This window comes from Trachemys scripta, chromosome 2 (genome assembly GCF_013100865.1).
Source record: "Trachemys scripta elegans isolate TJP31775 chromosome 2, CAS_Tse_1.0, whole genome shotgun sequence".
NCBI lineage: Eukaryota > Metazoa > Chordata > Testudines > Emydidae > Trachemys > Trachemys scripta.
The window spans coordinates 62,581,812-62,607,947 of record NC_048299.1 but is presented as its reverse complement, the minus strand read 5'-3'; the positions used below and the strand labels follow the sequence as shown (position 1 = coordinate 62,607,947).

General features: G+C 41.0%; 2 protein-coding genes across 2 annotated transcripts in view; one reads left to right on the top strand and one right to left on the bottom strand.

Annotated features, from left to right (window-relative positions):
* Positions 1-6,975, bottom strand: part of PLEKHA8 (pleckstrin homology domain containing A8) — a 40,600-nt gene extending 33,625 nt beyond the window's left edge. Inside the window, exon 1 of the mRNA XM_034760716.1 lies at positions 6,514-6,975. Within this exon, the coding sequence (XP_034616607.1) occupies positions 6,514-6,553 (40 nt within the window). The 5' untranslated portion in view covers positions 6,554-6,975. The remainder of the gene's footprint in view (positions 1-6,513) is intronic.
* Positions 6,976-7,133: 158 nt separating this feature from the next.
* On the top strand, positions 7,134-19,679 carry FKBP14 (FKBP prolyl isomerase 14). Its single transcript, XM_034760718.1, has 4 exons — positions 7,134-7,797; positions 10,343-10,494; positions 13,496-13,623; positions 18,280-19,679. Exons 1-4 carry the CDS (start codon positions 7,601-7,603, stop codon positions 18,436-18,438), a joined length of 636 nt encoding a protein of 211 aa, XP_034616609.1. The 5' UTR covers positions 7,134-7,600; the 3' UTR covers positions 18,439-19,679.
* Positions 19,680-26,136: the final 6,457 nt, after the last annotated feature.

Below are 26,136 nucleotides of genomic sequence, written 5' to 3'. Positions count from 1 at the left end.
ATATATATATATAGAGAGAGAGAGAGAGAGAGAGAGACCTAACTCATAGAACTGGAAGGGACCTTGAAGGTCATTGAGTCCAGTCTGCTGCCTTCACTAGCAGTACCAAGTACTGTCCCTGATAGTTCCCCCCATCCCTAAATGGCCCCCTCAAGGATTGAACTTACCACCCCGGGTTCAGCAGGCCAATGCTCAAACCACTGAGCTATCTCTCCCCCCACCCCCTTCCAGTTCTATAGGACAAAATCAAGGAGGCTAAAAGGAAATGAAGGCTAAAGTTCTCAAGCATGGGCTCCTTCATTTGTGGAAACACCTAGGGTCCAATTTTCAGAGGTTAACGTCAACTGGAACTGTGCATGCTCAGCACTCTGAAAACTCAGGCACCAGGTGTCTTAAGTTCAGCACCCAAATTAGGAGACACTTTTGAAAATGTTAGCCTATGTATTTAGAATCTGCCTCTATCAGTTAGTGTTCTTTGTAGTTTTCATTTAAAAAAGTGAATTTATTAAGATGCAAGTTTCAACATATGATGGCATTAGAGGCAAAAAAGAAGTGATTTAGAACTTTATATTCAGAACTTTAATTTGCTGTTCAGTTTTAGGTCTTGGCATATTAAAATCAGACAAACAGAAAGGAATTCGGACAACAGTCATAACTCAAAGAAAGACTGAAAGAGATAACTATATATGGTACAGTGTAGCATGGCTAACCATGGCAAGTATCTGAAGGGTGTAACATTTCAAGAAAGAGGAATAATTTAGGGTTGCTACAACAAGGTATAATTAAGAGTTATAAAATTAAATTATGGGAACATTTACATACCAGGAAAAGGTCTGATAGCAAGCATTAGACTGTTGCATAGCTTTCCCAAGGGAAATGGTGGAAGTTACTTCACATGTAACTGTTAAGAGACTACAAAAAAGAACAGGAGTACTTGTGGCACCTTAGAGACTAACAAATTTATTAGAGCATAAGCATATGCATCCGAAGAAGTGGGCTGTAGTCCACGAAAGCTTATGCTCTAATAAATTTGTTAGTCTCTAAGGTGCCACAAGTACTCCTGTTCTTTTTGCGGGTACAGACTAACATGGCTGCCACTCTGAAACCTGTTAAGAAACTAGGTAAAGTGCTAGAAAATGTACTGCAGAGAACAATTCTGCACTTGCATATGCATGGGCCAGTCGATGTAATCAGTATTTGCCATCTCTAATTTAGAAGACATTTTTAATCTTCAAGTTAAGACATGAAGACTCTGGCGAGCTGATCTTAAGTAAAATACTTCTCATGTTCAAAGTCTGAAGTTAATTGAATTTGAGTAGAAAGAACATTGGGAAGTACCAAGCTATTATCTACATAATTAAAGGAAGGAGCTCCCCATCTTCAGCATGTACTTCCCTATGGGGTGTTTATACTCCATAATAAATGGTAATTTACTCACCCTATAAAAGTCTTGTCTGAAATCAGGCTTTTTTTTTTTACGAGTCCGTCTCCTAAGACTCAGCAGAAGTAACTTCTAAGAGGTAAACTAGGTCTAAGACAAACATCTCTATTTCAGACAGATGTGTAGATCAGCTTCCAAAGCACTAAGTCTCAAATCTTCAAAGGATTTAGGCACCTAACTCCCATTGCTGTCAACAGGAATTAGTTGCCTAAATACCTTTGAAGATCGGAGCCTCAGAGCAACACCACTTGTACTTCATCTAACCTACTCAAACCAACTTGCCCAAAAAGAAAAAGTCTTGATTGTTGTCATAGTCAAGAATCAAACTGGTGCTGTGTATGATAGAATGCTGTACACATCTCAGCTTACATTTAGTAGGTCAGATTCACATTAGACAGAAAGACAAGGTCTAATCTAATGGACTTAGTTCAGGGATCACATCCTGTTCTATCAAGAGATAATCACACACACTCTTTGTCTGAGGTCACAAGTTCCTTCTCTGTGCCTTTGTTATTTAATACCTCCCTCTGTAGGTGTTTCGAGGATTAATTAGAGTTTGTAAAAACCCTGTGAAGGTATAATCACCTAGTATTATGTTTAATAATTCAGTGAAAATTGTGCAGTCTCAAACTGGCAGAGTGAGGGAAGACAGGAATGGTCTCATAGTTCACACAAGTAGTGTGAACACATGATCCTGCCTCTGTGTTCAAACCTAGTAACTGAGGGTCTATATACCCTTTTATAAGGTGTATATACTTTGCTTGCATGGTTTTTACAGGTGTAACCATTACATCAGCAGCTGAGAACTGGGCCCACACATTTTTATTATCTTTGATAAACTGGATATATGGGAGCAGGAAGTTTTCAGGGAAAAACACATAGAGAGGGCATTGAAAATTAAAATACGGTGGAGGCACCACTTGTTAGGATATCGGAAAAACTCTGAGGCAAATTTCATCTTCTCTCATGAGTGTCAGTGATAGAAACATTACCACTGGAGAGGATAACCCCCAGCAGACTCCATCCTCTGCTCTCTTGGGAGAGAAAAAGAAAGCATACGTTTTCAAATATTTGAAATAAGCTTCCTGTTTCCATGAATGTCTCGTATGATCTTGGACCATGTGAAACAAAGCATTACAGATTGGTGGTATAGAAAGATAGAAAAAGAGCGGAACTGTTATACACTTTTATATCTTTGTAGTACTCAGGGTCCCATCATATTTTGCACACATTTTACATATAATATTTACACTACGCAGCACATCTAGTTTGGAGGGGAAATTCCTATATTGGCAAAGGTAACTATTGCAGATGATTTAACAAGTCTTTTCTCCATCTCTAATGTCTGATTTTCTATGAAAGGATAGTCTGCTGGCTCTCATGTCACAGTTCTACTTCTCCTCTTCTTGGAAGCAATCAATCTGTAAATGCCACACCCCACTCCATGTTTATTCGGCATTTGTATTATACTATTATGCACTTTACAACGTAACAGGAACTCGTTTGTTTAGTACATTATACCCATTGTATATTGCCTGTATAGCACTACATTGTTTATTACAGAAACACTATTCACAACTGTAAATGTACTCAGCATTTTACAAATACAGAACAAAAATACTACATAGTACCAATGAATTTATAATTTAAGTAATAACAAAAGAAGAGGCACTGATGAGACTGACCTGCGAAATTCAGTAGCAGTGCCAGGGTTTGGCATAGCCACTAAAGAAAAAATTACATCACAATCTACCACAGTCTCCTTCTCTGTGTGGGCTCATTGGGTACTCAGACTTGCTAAGTCTTACACACCTAGAGAAGGGAGACTCACTCATTCTGCATTAGTTTTATTAAGATTTTCAAAGCATCTCCCTTCTTTATGAAAATGGATTTTGATTCAGGTATGTTTCAATTTGTTTTGTTTTGTGTTTTAACGTAAGTCTGGATCTAGCTGAATCCTGACAGATCCTGCAGCTTTTTGGCCACAAGTCCCATCAAACAGAGAACAAGTCTGGCTGTTCCTACTGCACCAAGAAACGCAAATCCCGACACATCCGAGAGTATAAGCACTGTAAAAACTTGGATCCATTACAAGAATCCAGCCAAGTTTTGGCCTCAGTTTCCTAAACAGACAACAAGTCTAACTGCTCTGAGTGCACTAAAATATTCTGTCTTTGTCATATCACAGTACATGAAACCCAGATCTAGCACCTGGAACCTACTGGAACCCTGCAAGTTTTGGCCCTCTCTCCCCAAATTCCATTGCATGAACAGAAAAAAAGCGTAGCAGCTCCTACAGCACCAAAAAATTATAGACCCTAATGTGTCCCAAGCAATGCAAAAACCTGGATCCAGCAGGATCATAACAATTTTTTGCCTTTTCCACATGGCAATTTTGAGTCTCAGATTGTAAAATCCAAATAGAAAACAAATGTAGCAGCTCCTACTTCAGTGGAAAAATCTGGACCCTAATATAAACCAACCCCAAACCTCTCTCTTACATGAGATATGCCATAGCAATTCACACTCTTTTTAATATACGTATCCTTTGAACAACCTTGTGAGGTAGACAAGTACACCTCTACCCCGATATAACGCGACCTGATATAACACGAATTCGGATATAACGCGGTAAAGCAGTGCTCCGGGGGGGGAAGGGCTGCGCACTCCGGCGGATCAAATCAAGTTTGATATAACGCGGTTTCACCTATAACGCGGTAAGATTTTTTGATTCCTGAAGACAGAGTTATATCGGGGTAGAGGTGTACTATTGTCCCCATTTTACTGAGGGGGAATTGAGGCACAGAGGGACAACAGCACTGGAGAAACATCTGTCAACTGGATCCTGCCAATTTTCAACCCAACCTCCAAAAATCTGTCTAAATAGAGGAACAAGTGTAGCATCTCCTAGTGCACCACTAAACCTAAATCAAGTTGCTATCTAGTGCAGCAGCACAAGAACACGTATCCAGCATCTGGATCCCATGGGATCCAGTTTGGGATTAAACAGACAAACAACATCAACAAAAAACACAGACAACCAACTAATCCCAAAGCTCTACTTGCTAAATAGAGAAGAAATGCAGTTGCTCACATGTAATTGAAAAATTCAAATTGCAATACATCACAGCTCAGTACACCACAAAGTAACATATCCAAACACCTGGAGCTGGTTAGGCTTCAAGTTCCCAAACTGTACCATCAAAGCAGACAACAACTGCTTCTACCAGAAAATAGCTATTTAACCAGAAAAATTCATGCCCCATCACAATCCAGTGCAAGAACACCACAAAAACACATATCTGGTACTTGGGTCTTATCAGACCCAGTTATGTTTTAGCCACAGATCTCTAGATTTTATTGCATAAATGGAGACAAAGTGTTTCTACTTCAGCATAAAAATCTGGACCTGATACAGCCTGGCACCAGGGAAAAATCCAAGTAGATCAGGATCCAGCAGGTATTGATTATTTTTTTTCACTTAGATCCTCAAAATGTAACCTTATAGATAGACCTTGTGTTGTGAACTCTCAAAATTCTGTTGTGAATCTCATGCTATTTGGAGTTTTTCTTAAAGCCACAGTTCCTGGACCACCCTAAATACAACAGACTCAGGGTTTTTTTTTGTATGTTTTTTTTTTTAAATGTATAAAAAGTGTTTGGCCCTAATGGTTGCTGAAAAACACTGGTAAATGTGACCCTAACAGCTCAGAGGGAAAATAAAAAGAATTCAAAACTAAATTTAAAAAAAACCCTCCTGATTTTTCAAGCCAAAATTATGATTTTTAGGGGGCCTGAGTCAGGATTTTTGAATGTGTGGGGGTGGCAATTCTGAAGACAGCATGTGTCCTTTCATATCACATAAATCTATGTACATTGTATTTTAATGAAGCCACAATAAACAAAACTTAACCTCTTGACTTTTCTAGATACAGCCTAATTTTATACCAGACCATAGAAACATGACCCATCTCATCTTGCAAAAGTGGATGATCGCACTGTGTGGTTTTAGCCAATCTTGACTGAGATTTCCAAAATAGTCTAGAGGATTTAGAACTTCCATTAATGTTAAGCACATTTCAATGGAAGACGTGTGTTTAAATCCTTGAGACTGCTATATAATTCTCAGGGCACTGGCTTTAGACTGGGGCTGGGGTGCATGCAGATGCAGATTTTACCAATCAAGTTGAGGCTGCTACAACAGCTTTCTATTTAGATTGTACATTCTGGAGTTTGTGGCTAAAGACAGTCAAGATCCAGCTGGATTCCAGTGCCACACCTGGATTTTTACAGCACTCATGCTCTGGGTTATAGGTAGGGTTGCCAAGTCCCTTATTACCAGGGATGTCCCTTATTTTTTCCATCTCTGTACAACAAGATCGGGAGTTGCTGAGTGCTGCAAAAAGCAGCAAGAAATACCTCTGGTGAATGTAGGTGAGTATTACTGCTTATGATGCTGCTGCTGATGATAATAATAATAATATCAGGAGGATGGGTCTCTTATTTTAAGATACATTGCTGGCAACCCTATGTATCATGGTCTATTGGTTTTGGGTGCCATAAAGTAGCAAAATTTGTTTTGCCTTTTTGCATTAGAAATACAAGGCGGTACAAGCGCCAGGATCAAGGCTGTACCAGTGCCCGGATTTTTATGAAGTAGGTACGCTTTGTCTCCATATATGCAATAAAATCTAGATGTCTATGGTTAAAACACTGCTAGATCTGACAAGACCCGGGCGCCAGGTATGTGTTTTTGTGGTGTTCTAGCACGGGCTGGGAAGCAAATTATGTCTGGGTCCACGTGCCAGACTTAGGGTTTGACAACACCCATGCTCTCTGGGAGGGTTCGGTTTTTCCGATGCAGTGGGCGCGGCTAGTCTGGCTCTCCCGAGTGAGGGATCCATTTGGGACCCTACAGGATCCAACATGCACCTTTGCCTCTCCCCCACCCCCAAAGCAACTCCCGCATCTACAGAATCGCATCCCGGCTGAACACCCCCCATCTCAGCGCGCCCAGGCTGCCCTAAGCAGGCACCACTCGCAGGGCTGGAGGAAGAGGGGAAGGCACTCACCGCTCAGATAGTTGGTCCACTTGTATAGCACCCCCTCCATGGTGGCAAGGCCCCCCCCATCCAGCTCTGCTCGGGACAGGGGAACCCCCTGCCCGCCCTGCCCTTTTAAGCCTTCAACCACCCCCTGCGCCCCACCGCAAAGCCACCGACACCCAGGGCCATCCTGGGGCTTGTTTCAGACAGACCCTCCCCGCCTCCTCTCGCACTACGCTTCTAGCACACAACCAAAGGCTTCCGCATCCCTCAGGTACCGCCTCACAGCCCCACGAGGAGGCGGGCTGTGTAAGCCGCCCCCGGCATAGCCACCACGTGACTAGCGTGCGCGGAGTCGGGAAGGGAGCAGATGGAACATCCAAAGCCGGTGGCTTCCGGGAACCAATAAGAATGCTGCTCCGGCAACAGCGCCACCCAATCGGAGGCGCACGAGAGCCGATTCAATTGTGTAAGGATTCCAACAAGGCCGGACTGTGTACGAACGTTCTCTTCCGGGAGCACCAATGACTTTCTGCGAGCGTTGATCGGCGCCGGCTGTCCGTTGGGCGGGAGGGAAGACACACAGATCTGCGTCCCAATAGATGGCGACATTTTCTGGCCCGCCCTCCAGGGAGAGCCAATCAGAGGGAGAGGAGCCCAGCTCCTTTGGGCAGGGGTCCGCCAGCTGAAGTTTTGAGCCTGGTTCGGGATGAGTTTGCCACGTCTGCGTGGTGCTGGGGAGGGATAGGAGGGAGGGATGAGCCGAGGGTGGATGTGGCTCCCTCCTCTTCCCCCAGCACCACCCACCTCTGCAGGGGGCTGGAGCCCCTGGGGAGCCCGAAGTCTGATTCAGTTACAGCGAAACCTGCCTTAAGTGCCCGGCAAAACTCAGCGCCTGGCCGCAGCGGTGTGCAAGTAAAGACCGAATCCTCTCGTGCTGACAATATTGGGGGCACTTTAAGGCGGCTGCGAAAGGCACTGAATGTAACTGATCCAGGAGAAGGAGAGGTGAGGGTCCTTGCTCCAGGCTCCCAACTGTACAAAACTCCTTTACGCAGCCGTCATCCAGATTTTTTTTTCTTTATGAGAAAATAGCCCTTGCTGTGACTCAAGGATGAGGGTTGCATTTTGGTCTCCCCTTTTCTGTGTGGTTGTTACCTGTGTGACTGGGGCTCTTATCCCAGAAGCAGAAGTGAAGATTGAGGTGCTCCAGAAGCCATTCATCTGTCAGAGGAAAACCAAATGGGGGGATATGATGTTGGTGCATTATGAAGGCTACTTGGAAAAAGATGGTTCAATGTTTCACTCCACGTAAGTAACTCTTTCAAGCATGTAAGATAAAGCACTAGGTGCTGGCTTAAAGCTTTCGTTGGCAATTTTGGTGATCGGTAAAAAGAGATTAGATGTGTGGATAGTGATTGTCTAAGCTCCATTGCCCTAGGATATATGTGTAAAACAGCTAAACCCCATCAATATATCCATACCCCAATATATTCATTTTAACAATAAAGTGTCCCTAATTAATTCCCTCTCTTGCAATATAACTGATGGAATGTACTTGTTTTTGTTTTAATTTTGTCTTAAGGATGTGATCTGTGTTCCTCACCCTCACTTCCAATGAAGACCCAAAAATAAAACTACCCAAACATACAAGTTGCTCCACACAGACAGACCCTCATGGAGCCCCTTGAAGGATGGGGGGGCCTTAAGCAACGTTTTACAATTCAGATATTGGCTTCAATCTTGCAAATATACACATGATTAACTTTATGCTCATAAATATTCTTGAGTAGCTCAGTGGGGCTTCTCATGTGCAGAAAGGGACATCTGATTATAAAACAAGTTTCCAGAGAAGATCGGGCCAATCCAGAATCTGTCTCTATGAAACTCTGCAGAACCTTTCACTTTAAAAAGTAATTTCCTTTACAGGAAAAGTGATAATTGCAACATTGACACCTTCTATCTAAACATCACTCTTCCCCTCTCCTCTCCCTCCCTGGCCAAATTCCCTAAAACAAAAAATCAACCAAAAAAAAAAAAATCTACTATTTTTAAACAGACATTTTATCCCCAAAAGGGAGAAGAGTCAGAAATTCCATGAAGTCAGCTTCACTAGAGATACTGAGTTTACATGAAAGTCAGATGCTATGGTAATGCAGAGCAATGAACATGCTTAAATATTTGCAGGCTAGGTCCAAAATATGTCTCTCTACAAGAGTCCAACTAGTACAGACTACTTGTTCTTTCTTTACAGATCAGTCTTAAGTAAAATCTCTCACCAAGTCGTAAATTCTGACCAATTATCTCTTACAGATAGTCTTTTATGCTTCTTGTAAAGGAATTATATTTATGTTTGTCATTCTCTCTAACAAATTGTCCACTGATGACTAATTTCTGTATTTTTGCTGTGTCTTCTTTCAGTATCTGGTAAATACAGCTGGTCAGAAAAATCAGATAAAAACAAAATATCAATGAAAATGGTGACGAATTTTCACAATGTTTTCAACCAGCTATACTGGTTAAGAAACATTTTAACTGCACAGCTCTGAAGTGCTTAGATTTAAACTAAATAAGATTGGGCCTGGTCACTACTTGGATGGGAGACCTTGTAGAAAACCAAAATGCTCCATAAAGTGGTTTTTGAGGCACTTTTTTTCTGTTAGTACTACAACTAATAATATTTCATCATAGTACACAACAGTACTGAGCTGCTAGCAGTGACTTCTGAATGATACCTAAAGTAGAGGTCCTGAGTCTTGTAGTTGCTAAGGCCCCATTTCAGCAAAGTAGTTAAGCATGTTCTTTATTTGAAATGTGCAAGTGTCCCATTCAGATCTAAATAAGCATTTGAACATGCACTTAAAGTTAAGCACATGTTAAGGCCCATGGAAGTCAGTGGGATTGAATTCAGTGCAATTGTATTGACTTAATTTTTTCTAAATGTGTTGTTAAATATGAGTGTGATTACTCACGTGGTTAGGAGCGTTGGATTGGTGCCTAGGAATCCTATGGTAAGCTGTACAGTAGTTATCGCCCTGGTATACTAGCCAAATTTCAGTTTGGAAGGGAGGGGTTATGTTCTACCTATCTAAACTAAAATGTCTCCCTGTATCCATTTACTTCCTCTGGCCTAAACTTACACATCAGTTGTGTAGTGTTGTTGGTTCATAGTGGCTGCTGTGAGTTTCTACCTGACATGGTTATTTCAAAAGACAAACACAGTTAACAATTTAAAACCTACTACATATTTTACAATCTACCATCAAGGTTCAGAAACACATCTCAGGCTTTATTGTCTACCAACTAATCAATACAGCCATGGCTGTGTGTTCTTAACCATATGATTCCATTTCTACAGTGATCAGATACACAAATTATTAGATTTGCTGCTTCCAGTACAAAAAGAAAATGTGCTGGCTCTAGGCACCAACATCTTCCTGTGTAGGGTGAGGTTTTATTTTTAATTTCACTGCTTTTTCCTATGTTTTAGATGTGCAAGGACTAGGTCTGCTGTCACTAAAGAGGTGCAAAGTTATTATTTAGGGGTTCAGTGCTGTAACTCTGCAGTATGAAGTATCAGCGGGGTAGCCGTGTTAGTCTGAATCTGTAAAAAGCAACAGAGGGTCCTGTGGCACCTTTAAGACTAACAGAAGTATTGGGAGCATAAGCTTTCCACAGAAGTGAGGTTCTTACCCACGAAAGCTTATGCTCCCAATACTTCTGTTAGTCTTAAAGGTGCCACAGGACCCTCCGCTGCTTTCTGCAGTATGAGTCTGTTCAGCTTAATATACTGGTTAATCTTCATGGACATACTAAACAATTTAGGGACTAAAATATTTTGTTCCATTTTTTTCAGCCACAAGCATAACAATGGTCAACCTATGTGGTTTACACTTGGCATAAAGGAAGCCATTAAAGGCTGGGACAAAGGTTTGAAGGATATGTGTGTAGGAGAAAAGCGGCAACTAACCATTCCTCCATCGCTTGCTTACGGAAAAGAAGGGAAAGGTAATACTTTTAAATCCTACTCAAGCGCAACACATTCCTAAACCTGTATTGTTACCTCTTTTGTCCTAAGTAGTCAACAGATTTTTGAGGTCTTGTAGGTTGTTTCCATTAGGAAGAGAAATTGATAGGAGTCAGACATTTCTTTGATGCAATCCTGCTTATTTACAAAGACTGTACATAAAGTCCTGTTTTCTTGAACACAATAGGAATCAAGCAGCAGTAGATAGTTTCTTTGTTCACAGTTCCAAGCCTCTTTCCAGCCAGCACTCAACCAAAAACTCTCCATTAGCTCTTTCTCAATGTCAAGTTCTTCTCTGTCTGGCTGTTGGCCTTCCTTGCTGCCTTTTCAGTATGCTTCTGTGGCACGTGGGCATCATGATACACACCTGGAATCACAACAGTCCTCTGTCCCTCTATTAGACGACTGGGAAATCCCAGCCATTTCCCAGGCTTGCGTATGGTCTTGTATTTGGGTAGGGGTTTTCCATTGTTTCAGCTATTGCTAAACAAAGAGGCATTTAATTGTTCCATCATTTAGCCTGAATGGAAGTCAGCTATTGCACTACTTCAACAAGGTAGTGTGACTGACCAGCCCCTAGCACAGCAGTATGTATATCCACTGTAAAGACTTGTCTCTTCGCTGTAGGATTGATTTATCAGAATTCATGGTGGTAATGTGGCTCTGCATCACTTGATCTAGCTTTAGCAGTGATTTTTCACTTTCCAAGATGGTAAAAACTTCCAGATGTCTCTTTGGGACAAGAGAGTCCAAACTGGAGATAGCTAGCTGTTGGGCTACAACAGTAAGTGATTTATAAAAAATATTATTTGAACAGTTAATAGGGCTAAGTACTTGCATCATGGAGGTTGCCTGTGTCATGTGGATCTAAGGCAATGTGTGACCTTTAATGCAGATGGAGTAAGTAGTATCTCCATTAATTTAATATCTCCTAGAACTGGAAGGGACCTTGAAAGGTCAAGGAGTCCAGCCCCCTGCCTTCACTAGCAGGACCAAGTACTGATTTTGCCCCAGATCCCTAAGTGGCCCCCACAAGGATTGAACTCACAACCCTGGGATTAGCAGGCCAATGCTCAAACCACTGAGCTCTTCTATTATGCCTTCTCATAATACAAAACTAGTTTAGGAATTGGGAATACTTGACTCCATATACTGTGTGTATGTATTCTGGCAAAATTGGAGGAGCAAGAGGTGGAGGGCAACTAAACACACTTTTCCTTAAAATAAAACTTTCAATTATAGTTTTCTAGAAGCACTGTTTTTTGTCTTCCAGAAATGATGCAAGAAGCAAAGCAAGCTTTTAGTATGCAATTTAAATTCATGCACCCTGGCTAGTCTTTTTCCACCAGAACACCCATGGTGCCTAATTCTCTACTACCATGCCCAGGTGTAAATAACTACACAAAAAGCATGTCAAATGCTACCATTTTCATTTGGTGCCACTTTATGGACACTTATTTAGCACAAGTGTAAATAATTACGATACAAGACAGTGGCGAGCTAGCCCCCAGATTTCTAAGGAAGAATTGTCCATACACACAGTGCGACTTTGTTTTGTATATTTAAAGGCCTGCTGAAGAGTTAAAACAAACCTGACAGTTGCCATAAGAAATAGTTTTTGCTTCAGAAAACTTTGTAAAGTGTGTGCCTGCCTACAGCTCTTTTCAAATAATACACTCAGCAGGTATGTGGAATAACTGGTTCATTTTCTTTCTTCATGCTGCTTTCTTCAATGCACACATGCTGTCTCCAGGCCCCCATCCTTGGTGCTGCCCTTGATCTCTCACCTGGAGAATGAGTTGCACTCTTTCCTGTAACCCTATGCAGAATCCCCACCCACTCACTGTCCCCCTTCAGTTGTATTCCCAAGATTCAGTACCCTTGCACATGCTAAAAGGCTGTTAGCATCTCTCTTACTGTGAGTCAGAGTAGCTGAGGTTTCTGGCGATCATTCACACCCTATCAGGCAAGTAGTAGAAGAGATGGCATGGAGGAAGCTGTTTCAGAGCTGTAAGGATATTGTTAGGAGCAGGGAGCTGTTGTCTGGGGAGCAAAAGCAAGGATGTGTATTCTACACCTGTAGGCTTTGCACAGCAGGCACAAAATTAAGTGGAGTGTTAAAGATGAAAATGTGCTTCTGATAGCTGTGTGCCTCAAACGTTAATCATTTAAATGATCTTACTGACTGGACCTAAATGCTAAAAGATAACAACATGTTGGTAAAGCCAGTGTGTGATTTAAATTTAAAAATTCCAACCATTCTGAGCCAAAAGTGGACTGCTTTCTGTGTCACCATCAGAAAACCAGCAGCCTATTCAAGCATCTAAAATGAAGTAATTCACTTGGTGCATGTACACTGAGCACACAGGTACAATCAGATTAACCAACAACATTATTTAAAAGGCTGGGCGTAGAGCCAGCAACGAGAGGATCACCCCAGTGTAGAGCAGTCCTGTGATACCCTTCCCATCTCTGCTGCTGCTAAAGGAAACATGGCCAGGGCTTTCTTAGGCTTTGGCTATCCTCAGCTGCCATATCTGCGGCCCTTTGGTGCCATCCGGAGCCAGCCTAATTTAGATCCCCATTCAAGATAGCGGCAGTACAGAGACCACCTTTTACAAAACTACCTCCTGATCTTCGCTCTGCTGCCTGAGGCTGACAGATCCAAGAACCTTGTCTTCCCAAAACACTTAATGTTTGTGGATTGACTTAAATGCATACCTGTCTTCAATGGGATGCATGTGTAAAGTAACATATGTGTTTCACTCTCAGCAGGATCAGAGGCCACTTACAGTTTGAATGGGTCAAATCCATACCTGCACTCTACTACACATACAGTAATCCTTACTAATTCAGTCACCAGCAATCCTAAACAACTTTAATTAAACTGGATTAATAGGAGACTTTGCCCAAATATTGAGGGACTTTCTAAGGTACTGAATGTAACACTTAATTTGTCTCAATGTTTAACATCTTTGGTAGGAAAAATTCCACCTGAGAGCACTCTGATATTCAACATTGACCTTCTAGAAATTAGAAGTGGACCGAGATCTCATGAGTCATTCCAACAGATGGATCTTAATGATGACTGGAAGCTATCCAAGGATGAGGTGAGTGTGCTAACTAACTACTCAACAAAGTTAAACAAATTAAATAAAGTAAACAAAAGGGCCTTAAGTCTATAGAGACTGCTCATGCGCATAAGTGCAGGATGGAGGCCTAGGTTAACATAACATAAGAACGGCCATACTGGGTCAGACCAAAGATCCATCTAGCCCAGTATCCTGTCTTCCAAAAGTGGCCACTGCCAGGTGCTTCAGAGGCAATGAACAGAACAGGTAATCATCAAGTGATCCATCCTTCTGTCGCCCATTCTAAGCATGGTTTGCACCACTTAGAATTTTTATATTAATTTGTGTGACTTAGACCTTTTTAGAAGTTAAAAAGTACTTTAAATTTCGTCAGTTTCTGGTTTTTGTACCACAACGTGGATTTCAAATCTTACTGCTGTAACACCAACATCCGATGGCACTTCATCATGTGACCTTCCTGAAAGGACGCCACATTCAACATTGTTCGTCCTCTGCTTTAATATAGAACTTAATGGTGGAAAGAACTGCAGGTTTCAACACTTATTCTTTAAACATAGGTCATAAAACTATTTAAGTGGTGGTTTATTTTATTTTAAACTGAAAATCAAAAACTCTAGCCAGGCAGGCTTCTGCATGTACAACAATCCTGTCCTGGATCTCTCCTGGTATTTCAGACTTGTTTCCTTCCTATTGAATTATACCAGTGTATACCAGCTATACGATATAGCTTCTGTGATGAGCCAATACATCCATTAGAGCAGGAATTCCCAAACTGTAGGCCCCAACACAGTCCCGGGTGGTTCACTATGGGTGGAGTTTGGGGGCGGCGGGGGCATGAGGGTTGTTGCTGCCCTGCCTCCCCAAAATTGTATAGGTTGGTGGAGTTGCAGCTGAGGATGGCCCCCACCCAGGGCCAGAGGATCCCAGTGCCACGTTTCCCGGGCAGTCAGAGTGTGTGACCCCTAGGGTGCTGGGTGGGTGACAGGCTGCTGAGGGGGCGGGGGCTGGCTGTGGCATCTGCCTGGCCCTTTCGCCCTCTCACTGGCCCTGGTCCCTGCTGAGGCGAGGGGCCTCGCGTGCCCTGCAGTGCCTTCTCCCTGATGGATGCATGTTAATAGTGGGCCACAATGCCTACTGCAGCTGCACAGGTAGGCCTCAGGGGAAAAAAGTTTGGGAATTCCTGCATTAGGGGGCTAGGTGAGACCACTAAACTCTTTTTTGTTTTCAGTCGAGGACATGAATTAGAGCTTAAAGACTGATCCAGTTCACTAATGCACTGTGTTAGCCAGCTTTGCAAATTATCGATATATTAATGGCTGTTGACTTACCATAACAAATGCTACAAAGCAGTGTACTGATGCGGATAAAAGAGATTTTAAAACTCAGAAGATATGATCCATTGGCTTGCTGTTAATTCAATCCTAAACAAATCTTGGGTATTGTAGGGTAAGTCATCTGTAATTACCTAATTTATAATATCTTCCTATCTCAGTAGAAGGTAGTATGGTTTAGAACTCTACGGATTTAAGATGGATAAACTTCAAACAACTGAATAAGGATTGAGTTGTCACTCAGAATAATTAAATGTTACCTATGCAGACTCGTACAGGTAGATAACTGTATGCTCCAGCAGTGAGTTTAAGTAATTTTTAAATGCATGTCTCATAGGTAAGATTTTTATTGTGGGGATTTTCTGGCGTCAGAATAATTTTTTAATATAGTGATTTCTGTTCCCGCAGTAAATGCTAGTAATGGACAGTTTCCCAAATACATTTTGGTCTAGAAACTCAACCCAATAAGTTGACAAAGATCTGAGGTTAACTTTTTTTTTTTTTTGGGGGGGGGGGGGGGGGTTAGTGGATCTTACACCGTCGTCTGATATTTGTGAGCTAGAGAAATTATTTTGCTCTCTAAATAACTGGAAGCCAAAAATTTCCATTCTTTAGTTATATTCAGTTTACAGTACAGACAGCCAAACTTAAAGGACACACTTTTCTGGCATATACCCTAAAGCTATGATGACTTGTACCTACTATTTTTATTGTCTTAGCTACCAAAGACCTTGCTATCATTTCTGAGTTAGGCTGCAGAAATCTATCAGACGAGCTTATATCCTTAGTGACAATGGGAAGTACCGTATATACTCGTTCATAAGCTGAATTTTTTTTTTTGTAAAAAAGGAAAGCACCAGAGAAGGGGGTCGGCTTATGAATGGGTAGAGAGGGAGGACACAGCCCCTGCCCCCAACAGAGGGAGCAAGGAAAGGGAAGAGGCGGGGCCAGAGTCTCTCCACTTCTGGCCACGCTGCTCTCCCCCCAGCCTCTAAAGCAGCTGCAGCTCTAGGGCTGGCAGGCTGCAGCCGTGCCGCTTGGCCCCGCCCCCTAGAGCAGGCTGGGGCCGCGCGGCCCAGCCTGCTGGAGCACGCTGTGGCCGTGCTGCCCGGCCCAGCCCGCTGGAACATGTGGCCACACTGCCTGGTCTGGCCCGCTGAAGCAGGCTGTGGCCGCGCTGCCCAGCCTGCTGGAGCAGCTTTAGCCAGGCCAGAGACATCCTCCCCAGATAAGGTGGGAAGGGATGGGATGGGGAGAGTGTGGGGTCCCGGGCTAGGGGTGGGGGTCACGTGAAGGGTGGGTCACAGGGGTTACTCTCCTGACTCCCAGCTTCTCCCTCCTCCTCCCCCCCCCCCGCAAAAAAAAAATTCCCCACCAGTTGCTGTCCCGGCCTGTCAGGGTAAGCAGCTGGTGTGCTGGGACACTTTGTTTACTTAGGTTTACCTCCGTGCCTGCAGACGCTCGAGGTAAACAAACCATCTTTGCCCACCAGTGGCTTATCCTGATGGCCCGGGAGCCAAAGTTTGCTGACCCCTGAATTATAGCGTTGTCTTATGAACAGGTTATAAACATTTTCCATTTTTATTTATCCATCTTGGGGGGGGGGGGGGGGGAGTCGGCTTATAAACGAACCGGCTTATGATCGAGTATATGCGGTAGATATTTATTGTCTAGTACACCCATAACAAATATGATAGCTTTTCCTAGGCCTGTCTCTTCTCCATTAACTGAATTTTAATAAAGTCTTATGATGAAAACTATTAGGGCTGTTGATTAATCATAGTTAACTCATGCGATTAACTAAAAATTAATCACGATTAAAAAATTTAATCGCGATTAATTGCAGTTTTAATCACACTGTTAAACAATAGAATACCAATTGCAATTTATTAAATATTTTGGATGTTTTTCTACATTTTCATATATATTGTATTCTGTGTTGTATTTAAAATCAAAGTGTATATTATTTTTGTTTATCTATTTTACAGTGCAAATATTTGTAAACAAAAGGAATAGTATTTTTCAATTCACCTCATACAAGTACTGCAGTGCAATCTCTTTGTCATGAAAGTGCAACTTACAAATTGCTAAGGCAAACAAGTTTGTTTACATTTATGGGAAATAATGCTGCCTGCTTCTTATTTACAATGTCACCTTAAAGTGAAAACAGTACATTCGCATGGCACTTTTGTAGCCAGCATTGCAAGGTCTTTATGTGCCAGATATGCTAAACATTCGTATGCACCTTCATGCTTTAGCCATCATTCCAGAGGACATGCTTCCATGCTGATGACACTCATTTAAAAAAAAATGCGTTAATTAAATTTGTAACTGAACTCCTTGGGGGAGAATAGTATGTTCCCTGCTTTGTTTTACCCGCGTTCTGCCATATATTTCATGTTGTAGCAGTCTCGGATGATAACCCAACACAGGTTATTCATTTTATGAACACTTTCACTGCAGATTTCACAAAATGCAAAGAAGGTACCAATGTGAGATTTCTAAAGATAGCTACAGTACTCAACCCAAGGTTTAAGAATCTGAAGTGCCTTCTAAAATCTGAGCGGGGCGAGGTGTGGAACGTGATTTCAGAAGTGTTAAAAGAGCAACACACTGATGCAGAAACTACAGAACCCAAACCATCAAAAATGAAAATCAACCTTCCGCTGGTGGCGTCCGAGTCAGATATTGAAAATGAACATGCGTCGGTCCACACTTCTTTGGATTGTTATCAAGCAGAACCCGTCATCAGCATAGGTGCCTGTCCCCTGGAATGGTGGTCGAAGAATGAAGGAACATCTGAATCTTTAGCACATCTGGCATGTAAATATCTTGCGACTCTGGCTACAACAGTACCACAAGAAGGCCTGTTCTCGCTTTTTGGTGACATTGTAAACAAGAATTGGGCACCATTATCTCCTGCAAATGTAAACAAACTTGTTTGTCTGAGCAGTTGGCTGAACAAGAAGTACAACTGAACGGACTTGCAGGTTCTAAAATTTTACGTGGTTTTATTTTGAATACAGGGTTTTTTGTATACATAATTCTACATTTGTAAGTTCAACTTTTCATGATAAAGAGATCGCACTACTGTACTTGTATTAGGTGAATTGAAAATACTGTTTCTTTTGTTAGTGTAAATACTTGTAATAAAAAATAAAGTGAGCACTGTACACTTTGTATTCTGTGTATTAATTGAAATCAGTATATTTGAAAATGTAGAAAACATCCAAAATATTTAAATAAATGGTATTCTATTCTTATTTAACAGTTTAATTAATCGCAATTAATTTTTTTAATCGCTTGACAGCTCTAAAAACTATTAATCTATCTTTCCCAACAGGTGAAAACATATTTGAAGAAGGAATTTGAAAAGCATGGAGCACCAATAAATGACAGCTATCATGATATTTTGGCTGAGGACATATTTGATAAAGAAGATGAAGACCGTGATGGATTTATATCTGCCAGGGAGTTCACATACAAGCATGACGAGCTGTAGAGAAGCCTGGCAGAGTTTTCCATGAAGCAACTTAGTGTCAAGTTTTGTGTAACATTTTTGATTCAGTGTTTGGCGCTGACAGTTTCTAATGGAACAGAAGAAACATTTTTTTTTTCATATTCAAAAGATTGTCTGTTGATGATCCAAACTGTTTTAACTATTTTTAGGTATTGAAATTAAGCCTTTTTGTGCAGCAGTTGAAAAGGTTTATGCAGTAATAGTGGTTTTCGTTGTGCGAACCCTTATTTTGTATTAACTTATTTTGCAATTATGAAACAAAAACTTGCCATATAACAAACTTTCTAAAATAAAAATCCAGTCCTTTATCTGCCTTGCATTTCCTTCTTCTGTGCTATATATAATTTTTTTTTCTGGTGACTCTCTCTTTAATAATATAAAGCTTGTTTAATTTTAAATCAGTGACTTCAGTTATATGGCATTATTTTCCTTTGCAAATCTGTGTTTGAAAAGCACAAGAAAAGATGTGTCAATTAATTTTCCTGAAGCTGTCAAAAAGAGGTAGACTACAAAGGTGTGACGTGTTATGAGCCTTCTCAGCTGTAGCAATATAGTGTAATCTACGTGGGACAGAATAAGAAAAATTACTGTCTTCCACTGGTTTATTTTTATAAATATAGTAAGCTTCCTTAGTGCCCCAACAAACCAATGATTTATTTTGTATTTATTTCAGTGATATGAGCTAGAACCAAGATAGGAGTTAGATGTTGCCAGTTATTTTTTGCTATTTATTTAAACTGTCAGTTATTAACATTCCATTTGGGTTGGGGAGGGAAGGGCTATTTTTGAGATATTTGTACACCTATCAAGTTACAGCACAACACCTACACTTCTAAATGGAAAACTTACGATGCTAATAAGTATCTTATGCATTGGAATTAAGAAACTTGCATTGATGCAAAGAGACCACATGTTTTCTTTGACCTACTAAATATGCCTTAGGCTGAATGCTCAAGTTTCAAGTTGCTTAGCTATGAGGGAAAAAGGTATCCTGAGAGGAAGTGAAATGATCACAAGGACACCCGCATTGGTCCAATTCCTGTCACTGCCTTAAATAGTTTTGGGGGGTTTGTTTTGTCTTTTTTTATGTTGCCCATTGGGGGGCAGAGGGAAAGCAGTATTTAGAGTTGCAGAGGTGTATACTGTACAATGCAGTATGTTTCTTGCAGTATTTCATGAGTGGTACAAAAATACATTGATGATCAAGTGTGCTGACATTTTAAGTGACTTAGAAAAATACGTTCAAGGCATGAACGTCTTATTGTCCAATATTGTCATGGAGAAAGTGGAAGATCTTTCTCTTTACCTGCTTGATAGTGCTTAGTCTGTCTTGAGGAGTTAAACCAAAAAGAGCTCTTAGGAAGAGCAAGCAGGAAACAAAACAACGGCCAGCGACAAGATAATACTTCATGGGAGTTAAGGGAATAGTGGCTGAGCTATCAATTGGGAAAATGCTGCTTCCAGGGGCCAGGCAAAATTGCACACCTGGCTCACCAAGGCTGAGGTCCCAAGATACAAGGAGCAACTAAATATTTAAAATCTTCCTTTAGAGATGGAGGGGGCTTCACTGATCACGGGCTGTTCGTAAAGAGCAGTCAGCCTGGGACACAGGCCCAGTGGAATGTCAAAGGCAGCTAAGAGTTCCAGATAAGACCTAAGCATACAGAGTTGCTGTAGCTTTAACCCTTTTCTCTGCTCTTGGGTGAACAGACAATTTGTCTGTTTGGAAGGAGCTGTTTAGAGTCTCACTTTAATCATTCAGCTTCTGGTTACAGGATCTGAGGAAAGCTTGCAAGACCAATTACGGTTGGGTGTCTTGTGTTAACATGGTTGGAAATAGGGACTGTCACTCCACGATCCAGGTGAGAGTGGTAGAACCATAGGGCTCCACTAGGGAGATGTGAAGATAATGGAGTCTGTCATCTGAGGGGTGCACTCATGAAGGTATAAAGTATCGCTCAAACTGTAATTATGGCAGGATGATGAGAAATGCAGGGTATTGTAGCCTATGATCCAGTCTAAAGTGGGGTAAACTGAATTCCATTCTGTGAAGACTGCAGGTAGCAATGTTGCCCACCCTGATGATTTTGTCTTTGTTTGTTTGTTTTTTCCTTTAAAGCCCCAGCTTCTAGAGTCAAGTGGATATGTGATAATTTCAGCCTTCAGTCTTAAAGAAAAAGTAAATTTCTAGCCCTCATGACTGTGGTTTTCACTTCAAAAGGTGATCCTGGTGCACCCTAAACCCTTAGAAAGCAGAAGGAAAATAAAAAACACCAAATCTATTATTTTTACATAATCTTAGGATTTTAAAGCCAATTTCATGATTTGTGTGAGCCTGATTCACGACTTTTGAACATTTGGCGTTTTTTAATACTGAGGTAAAGGTCTGTCACGTATAGGGGCTGCGGGAGAGATCACAGGTGCAGCTCACCCCTGAGCTGTCAGTCTTGCTTTTCTTTGATGCTTCAAACTATTGCTCTTCTGGAACAAGGGAGAGAATTCTCCCCTTGTGACTTCTAGTCCATATGGGCCACAATCCTGCTTTACGCACAGGAGAAGTCCAACTTGAAGCCAGTGAGACTATGCACATTCTTAAAGCTAAGCATGTGCAGGAATTGAGCTATAGTCACTACAGTCTGCCAGGGCTGGTCTACAATGGGGGGGGGGGGAGGAATCGATCTAAGATACACAACTTCAGCTATGTGAATAGCGTAGCTGAAGTCGAAGTATCTAAGATCGAATTACCTGGGGTCCACACGGCGCAGGATCGACGGCCGCGGCTCCCCCGTCGACTGCGCTACCACCGCTCGCTCTGATGGAGTTCTGGAGTCGACGGTGAGTGCGTTCGGGGATCGATCTGGATAAATTGATTGCTCAGTACCCTCAGTTAAAATATGTTAATTTGTAGCGTCCTGCACAGATACAAAATTTGTATCTGCATCCGATCCACAAAAATAGTCTGTGGATATCTGCAGATTTTCAGGGCCCTATTAATTTGCAACAGAATCTGATCTTCTGAAACCAGTGGCGGGAGGAGGTGTTTGCTCTGAACTAAGCATTTTTTACTTCTGAAAATATTCTGTACAAGGGGGTGCAAAGGGGAAAAAGGTCCTGTTATACAACTTGTTGCTTTGAGGGGGAAAGAGGATGGGGTCTGTAGTAGATGTGGGATCAGATGAAGATAAATTAGCACAAAGGTGCATATTTCTATTACTTTGATGCTTGGATTCCTTTCCTCTTTTCTATAAGCAAGATTTTTTTTTTTTTTAATATTTCTTTTGGAATGTTACTGCAGTAGCTGACAAGCATGTTGTCTTTGGTTCCTGCATCTCAGACGGGATAAAGGGTTCATGTAAGCATTCCGTCTTTCATGTTCAATGGAAGTGCTGGATTGGTGAAAGCTGTGAAATTTTCCTATTACCAATTAGATTCTTAAAAACACTAATAGTGAAATAACTTAGCAAATATGTATAAATACACACACACACCACTCTAATATTAAAGCTTCAGGGGCCAGATCCTTAGCGGGTGTATCCTGGCATAGTTCTGCTGAAATCCGTGTAGCTATGGGGACTCCCAGCAGCCAAAGATCTGGCTCTACTTCCTTAGTTTGCGGTAGCTGTAAAAATCCTTCAGTTGGGCTCAAAACAAATCTCTCAAGACTGACAAGTCAGCAATAGGTTCAGGAAGTACGTTCCACAATTTTACCATTTGTGTATCTCTGTCAAGATGAGGAGACTGTTGGGGACAAATAATTCTGACTGTATTGCTGAAGTGAACCCGCTAGTTAATCCATAGACTATACTGCCAGTAGGATCATTTGTGCCTGCGATAAAGATGCAGCCAATGTAATTAACATTAAAGGAAGAGGGAAAATTTGTAACTGTATGGCACCTGGTGAAATTTCAAGTGGATTGTGTGTACAGTATATACTTTCATAGAAACAAACTCTTTAAATGTTTGTAAATGTTGTGCTGAAGACCTGGAGATTGCTCATTAGTGATGTTACAATGTACTGGGGCTCTTCTCTGCAGTTGTGTAGCCTGCTGTGCCTTCTACAGTTTCCTTACTGTTTTGTGGTTCTATAAGACCGTACACACTGTGCTCATTCACAGCTGCCGTATAGTGATTAAAGACTGAATCCTTCACACATTGAAGGCAATGGGAACAGGATCAGCCCTAAAAGCCCATTTTGTAGTAAATTTTAGATTTGCTATGTTTTAGAACACGACAGCTTTTGTCAAGGCTTTGGGAGTGCTGCTTATATACTGAAATTGTTTTTAAAACTTTTTTGCTGTCTTTCCTTATGATGATGCAATTCTATGTAACATTACTGTTTACACGTTTTGATCTGAGTGGTTAGCCATTATTTGAGGTCTTGAAGGTTGTGTCTATTTGGAGGAGAAATTGATGATGGAGTCAGGAATTTCTTTAATCCAACTCAGTTGATTTACAAAGAATGTAAATAAAACCCTGTTTCCTTGAACACAGCAGATTGTTTGTGGTTTTTCCCCCTCACACTTCCAAGCCGCTTTTCAGCCAGCACCCCACCCAAAAGCACTCTCTTAGCTTTCTCTTAGGATCATGGTACAAGTTTCTCTGGCTGTCTCTAGGGCTTCCTTGCTGCCTTCTCTGTCTGTATGTTATACCCACAATTAATTGTGGAATTTCTCTCTCTCTCTCTCTCTCCTCTCATACAGCTCTCCAAATTAATACCCAGTCCCCCTGCATTTGCACTGTGCCACATAGCTCAGCTCCTTGCATGTGGCCTGTGTTTTGGGAAGTGGCCCCTATCATCTGTTATCTTATTCTGTAAGGGAGTTTAATAGATTTTTATATTTATCTTGAATGAAAGGCAGCTATGATGTCCACCAGCTTCATCAAGATTTCACCCAAACTCCAGCATAATGTTACCTTTACTACACTAAATAGTAGAAAGTGATAGTCCAAGGCTCTGCTTCAAATTTCACCAATTACAGTACTGGAATTAATGTTTAGTGAAGCTAGAGACGTGATTATATCTACTGTGCCCAAGAATTATTAAAAGAAGAGACCAAGTGAATCATGTTGTTCATTTCTTTCCTTCCTGGACCAAGATTGTTCCCTACTGTATATTTTCTATCCTTTTGGGAGTTTTAAATAACTGAAGCAATGTCACTTCCTTTGGGAGCCTATTAGATCTCACTAATAGGTCTAATAGATTTCACTGCTAGCAATTATTTTCCTGGTACCTGCTTAGATTTTTAGTTGAATACATTGGGCGGCTGTTCTTGAATATATCCTCCCTATCTGTCTAACTCCTCAACTAATCTAATGCTCCTCTTTTCACAATGTTTGTGCCCTTTACTTTTCCCTTTCCTCTACCCCCACTAATTTCTTCATCCATCAATCTATTCTTAGAGATATTTTTATGGTTCCCCTCTGAGTTGCCTACAGTTTTGTTTTGGTTTTTTTGACATTTCGGGGAAGGCAATGAATAACACAAAAATCACTAAATTGCCCAGAGTGGAATGAAAAAGTCTTGCTTTGTATATTTGTAGCTACATTTTAACAAAAATTCTTTGGAAGGAAATGTATGCTCCTGAAACAACAGAAAGCTTGGTAACTGACCAATCTTTGCAGCTATACTTGGTAACATCAGTGAGAATTGCTATATGCCACCTCCTTCTTGGGAGGAGATCACGTTTGAAAATATATATATATATATATTTCATAACAGTAGTCTTAGCAGTATGTCATTACAGTTCTCAACACTTATTTGTCTTTAAAACAAAAGTCAAGCTGTAAATTATAAGATTTGGTAAAATAAACTTATCATGTTGTAGATGCACCTATAAAAATCTGAGAAAAGAATTAAATAAAAACCGAACCAGCTATTTGGGACATTACAAGTTTAGATTCTCCAAGCCCCTTCAGAAATTTAGCAAGTGCAACTGTCTGAAATTCAGTGAGAGAATGTGACACCTGGCCCTTTCAGACAGTGATCTGCTACTACTGAAGCAGCTGGTCTGATTCACATTCGTTTAATCAACTCTGTCTCCAAGCAGAGGCAATGCAGATTTACCAGCCTATTAACCTGTCTGAGGAACTTTGCTGCTATACTGTTTGCAGATACCATGATGGAAAAGATGAATGGACCTGCAGGCTCTAAAATTTTACACTGTTTTATTTTTGAATGCAGGTTTTTTTGTACATAATTCTACATTTATAAGTTCAACTTTCATAATAAAGCGATTGCATTACAGTATTAGTACTAAGTGAACTGAAAAAAATTATTTCTTTTGTTTTCTGCAGTGCAAATATTTGTAATAAAAATAAATATAAAGTGAGCACTGTACACTTTGTGTTGTGTTGTAATTGAAATTAATATATTTGAAAATGTAGAAAACATCCAAAAATATTTAAATGAATGGTATTCTCTTATTGTTTAACAGTGTGATTAATTATATGATTAATCACTATTAATTTTTTTAATCGCTTGACAGGCCTATTAATTTTTTTGTAAAAGAAAACTCTTTCTGTAGAAAACTAATTTTTACGTAAAAATCCCGAGTTCATGAAAACTGACATAGTTGGATGCTGAAACATCGCCACAGTATCTTGTGGGAATTGTTTAGATACTTCACGCACCTGTTCTGTTCTGAGATGGACTTCACCTCCCATGATGCATCAAGTCCCATCTTCTGGTGTATCATGTGAGATGTATCCTGTGCAGGGAGCTCAGCCTGTAGAGAGAATGAGAGCATGAGGCTGAAGCTCTGCTGTAATATTTCAGAATCCAAATATTGTGGGATTTACATGACTTATCTGGCAGAAAACACGATGCTTTCTGCTGGGGAAAACTCCCACTTTCCCACAAGCTCTGCTTCCCTGGTGTCCTTGAATTCAGGCAATCATTGGAGAAGTTATATACACAGGGCTGCTGGACCAGTTAGCACATAGGAGCCAAGTGGTCCAAGCTTCTCTTCCTAGTTCCTTCGGCCCTCAGCTCTGCTTCAAGAACAGATGCAGCCCTGCCCAGCCACCAGCAGATTCCCATCCCTCCACTCTGAGCTGCTTGCAGTCTTCTGGGGAAGGTGTGTTGGGAAGGAAGGGATGAGACATGGGCGCAGAGGACCCACAAAGAAGAAAAAGAAAAAACAAATAAAATGGCAAAAAAATACAAACAAAATAAGATTTGAAGTTTAAAAAAGGTCAGAAAAGGACAGACGAGAGAAAATGTGGGGGAAAAGAGAGGGAGAGTGGTGACCACATATATGATGTGAGGGGGTGCAGACATAGATAGGCACTCCATTTGGGGGAACCTTGCTATGTTAATAATAATGACTTCTGTGCTACCTTTTTGATTTGGGGTCTGGTACTAATCCATCCCAAATGAGGTAGTCAAAAAAGGCATTGGAAACTTTTGTGATTTTATTGTAAGTCCCCTGATATTTGGTGTTTTCTCAAAGCCCCAGCTCCTGGAGTCATATTATTACATTAGAATTTGAGCTTTTATGAAAAGAAAATAGAAAAAGTATTTAGGTTTCCTAGTTGGGGAAAAAGGGTTGAAACGTGAATTCAAAAACCCACAGACAAATAAAAACCCAGCTTATTTTTTTAAAATCTCTCATGATTTTTAGGATCTGGGTCATGATTTTTGAATGCTTAGGATTGGCAATAGTGCAAACTCTGGAAACC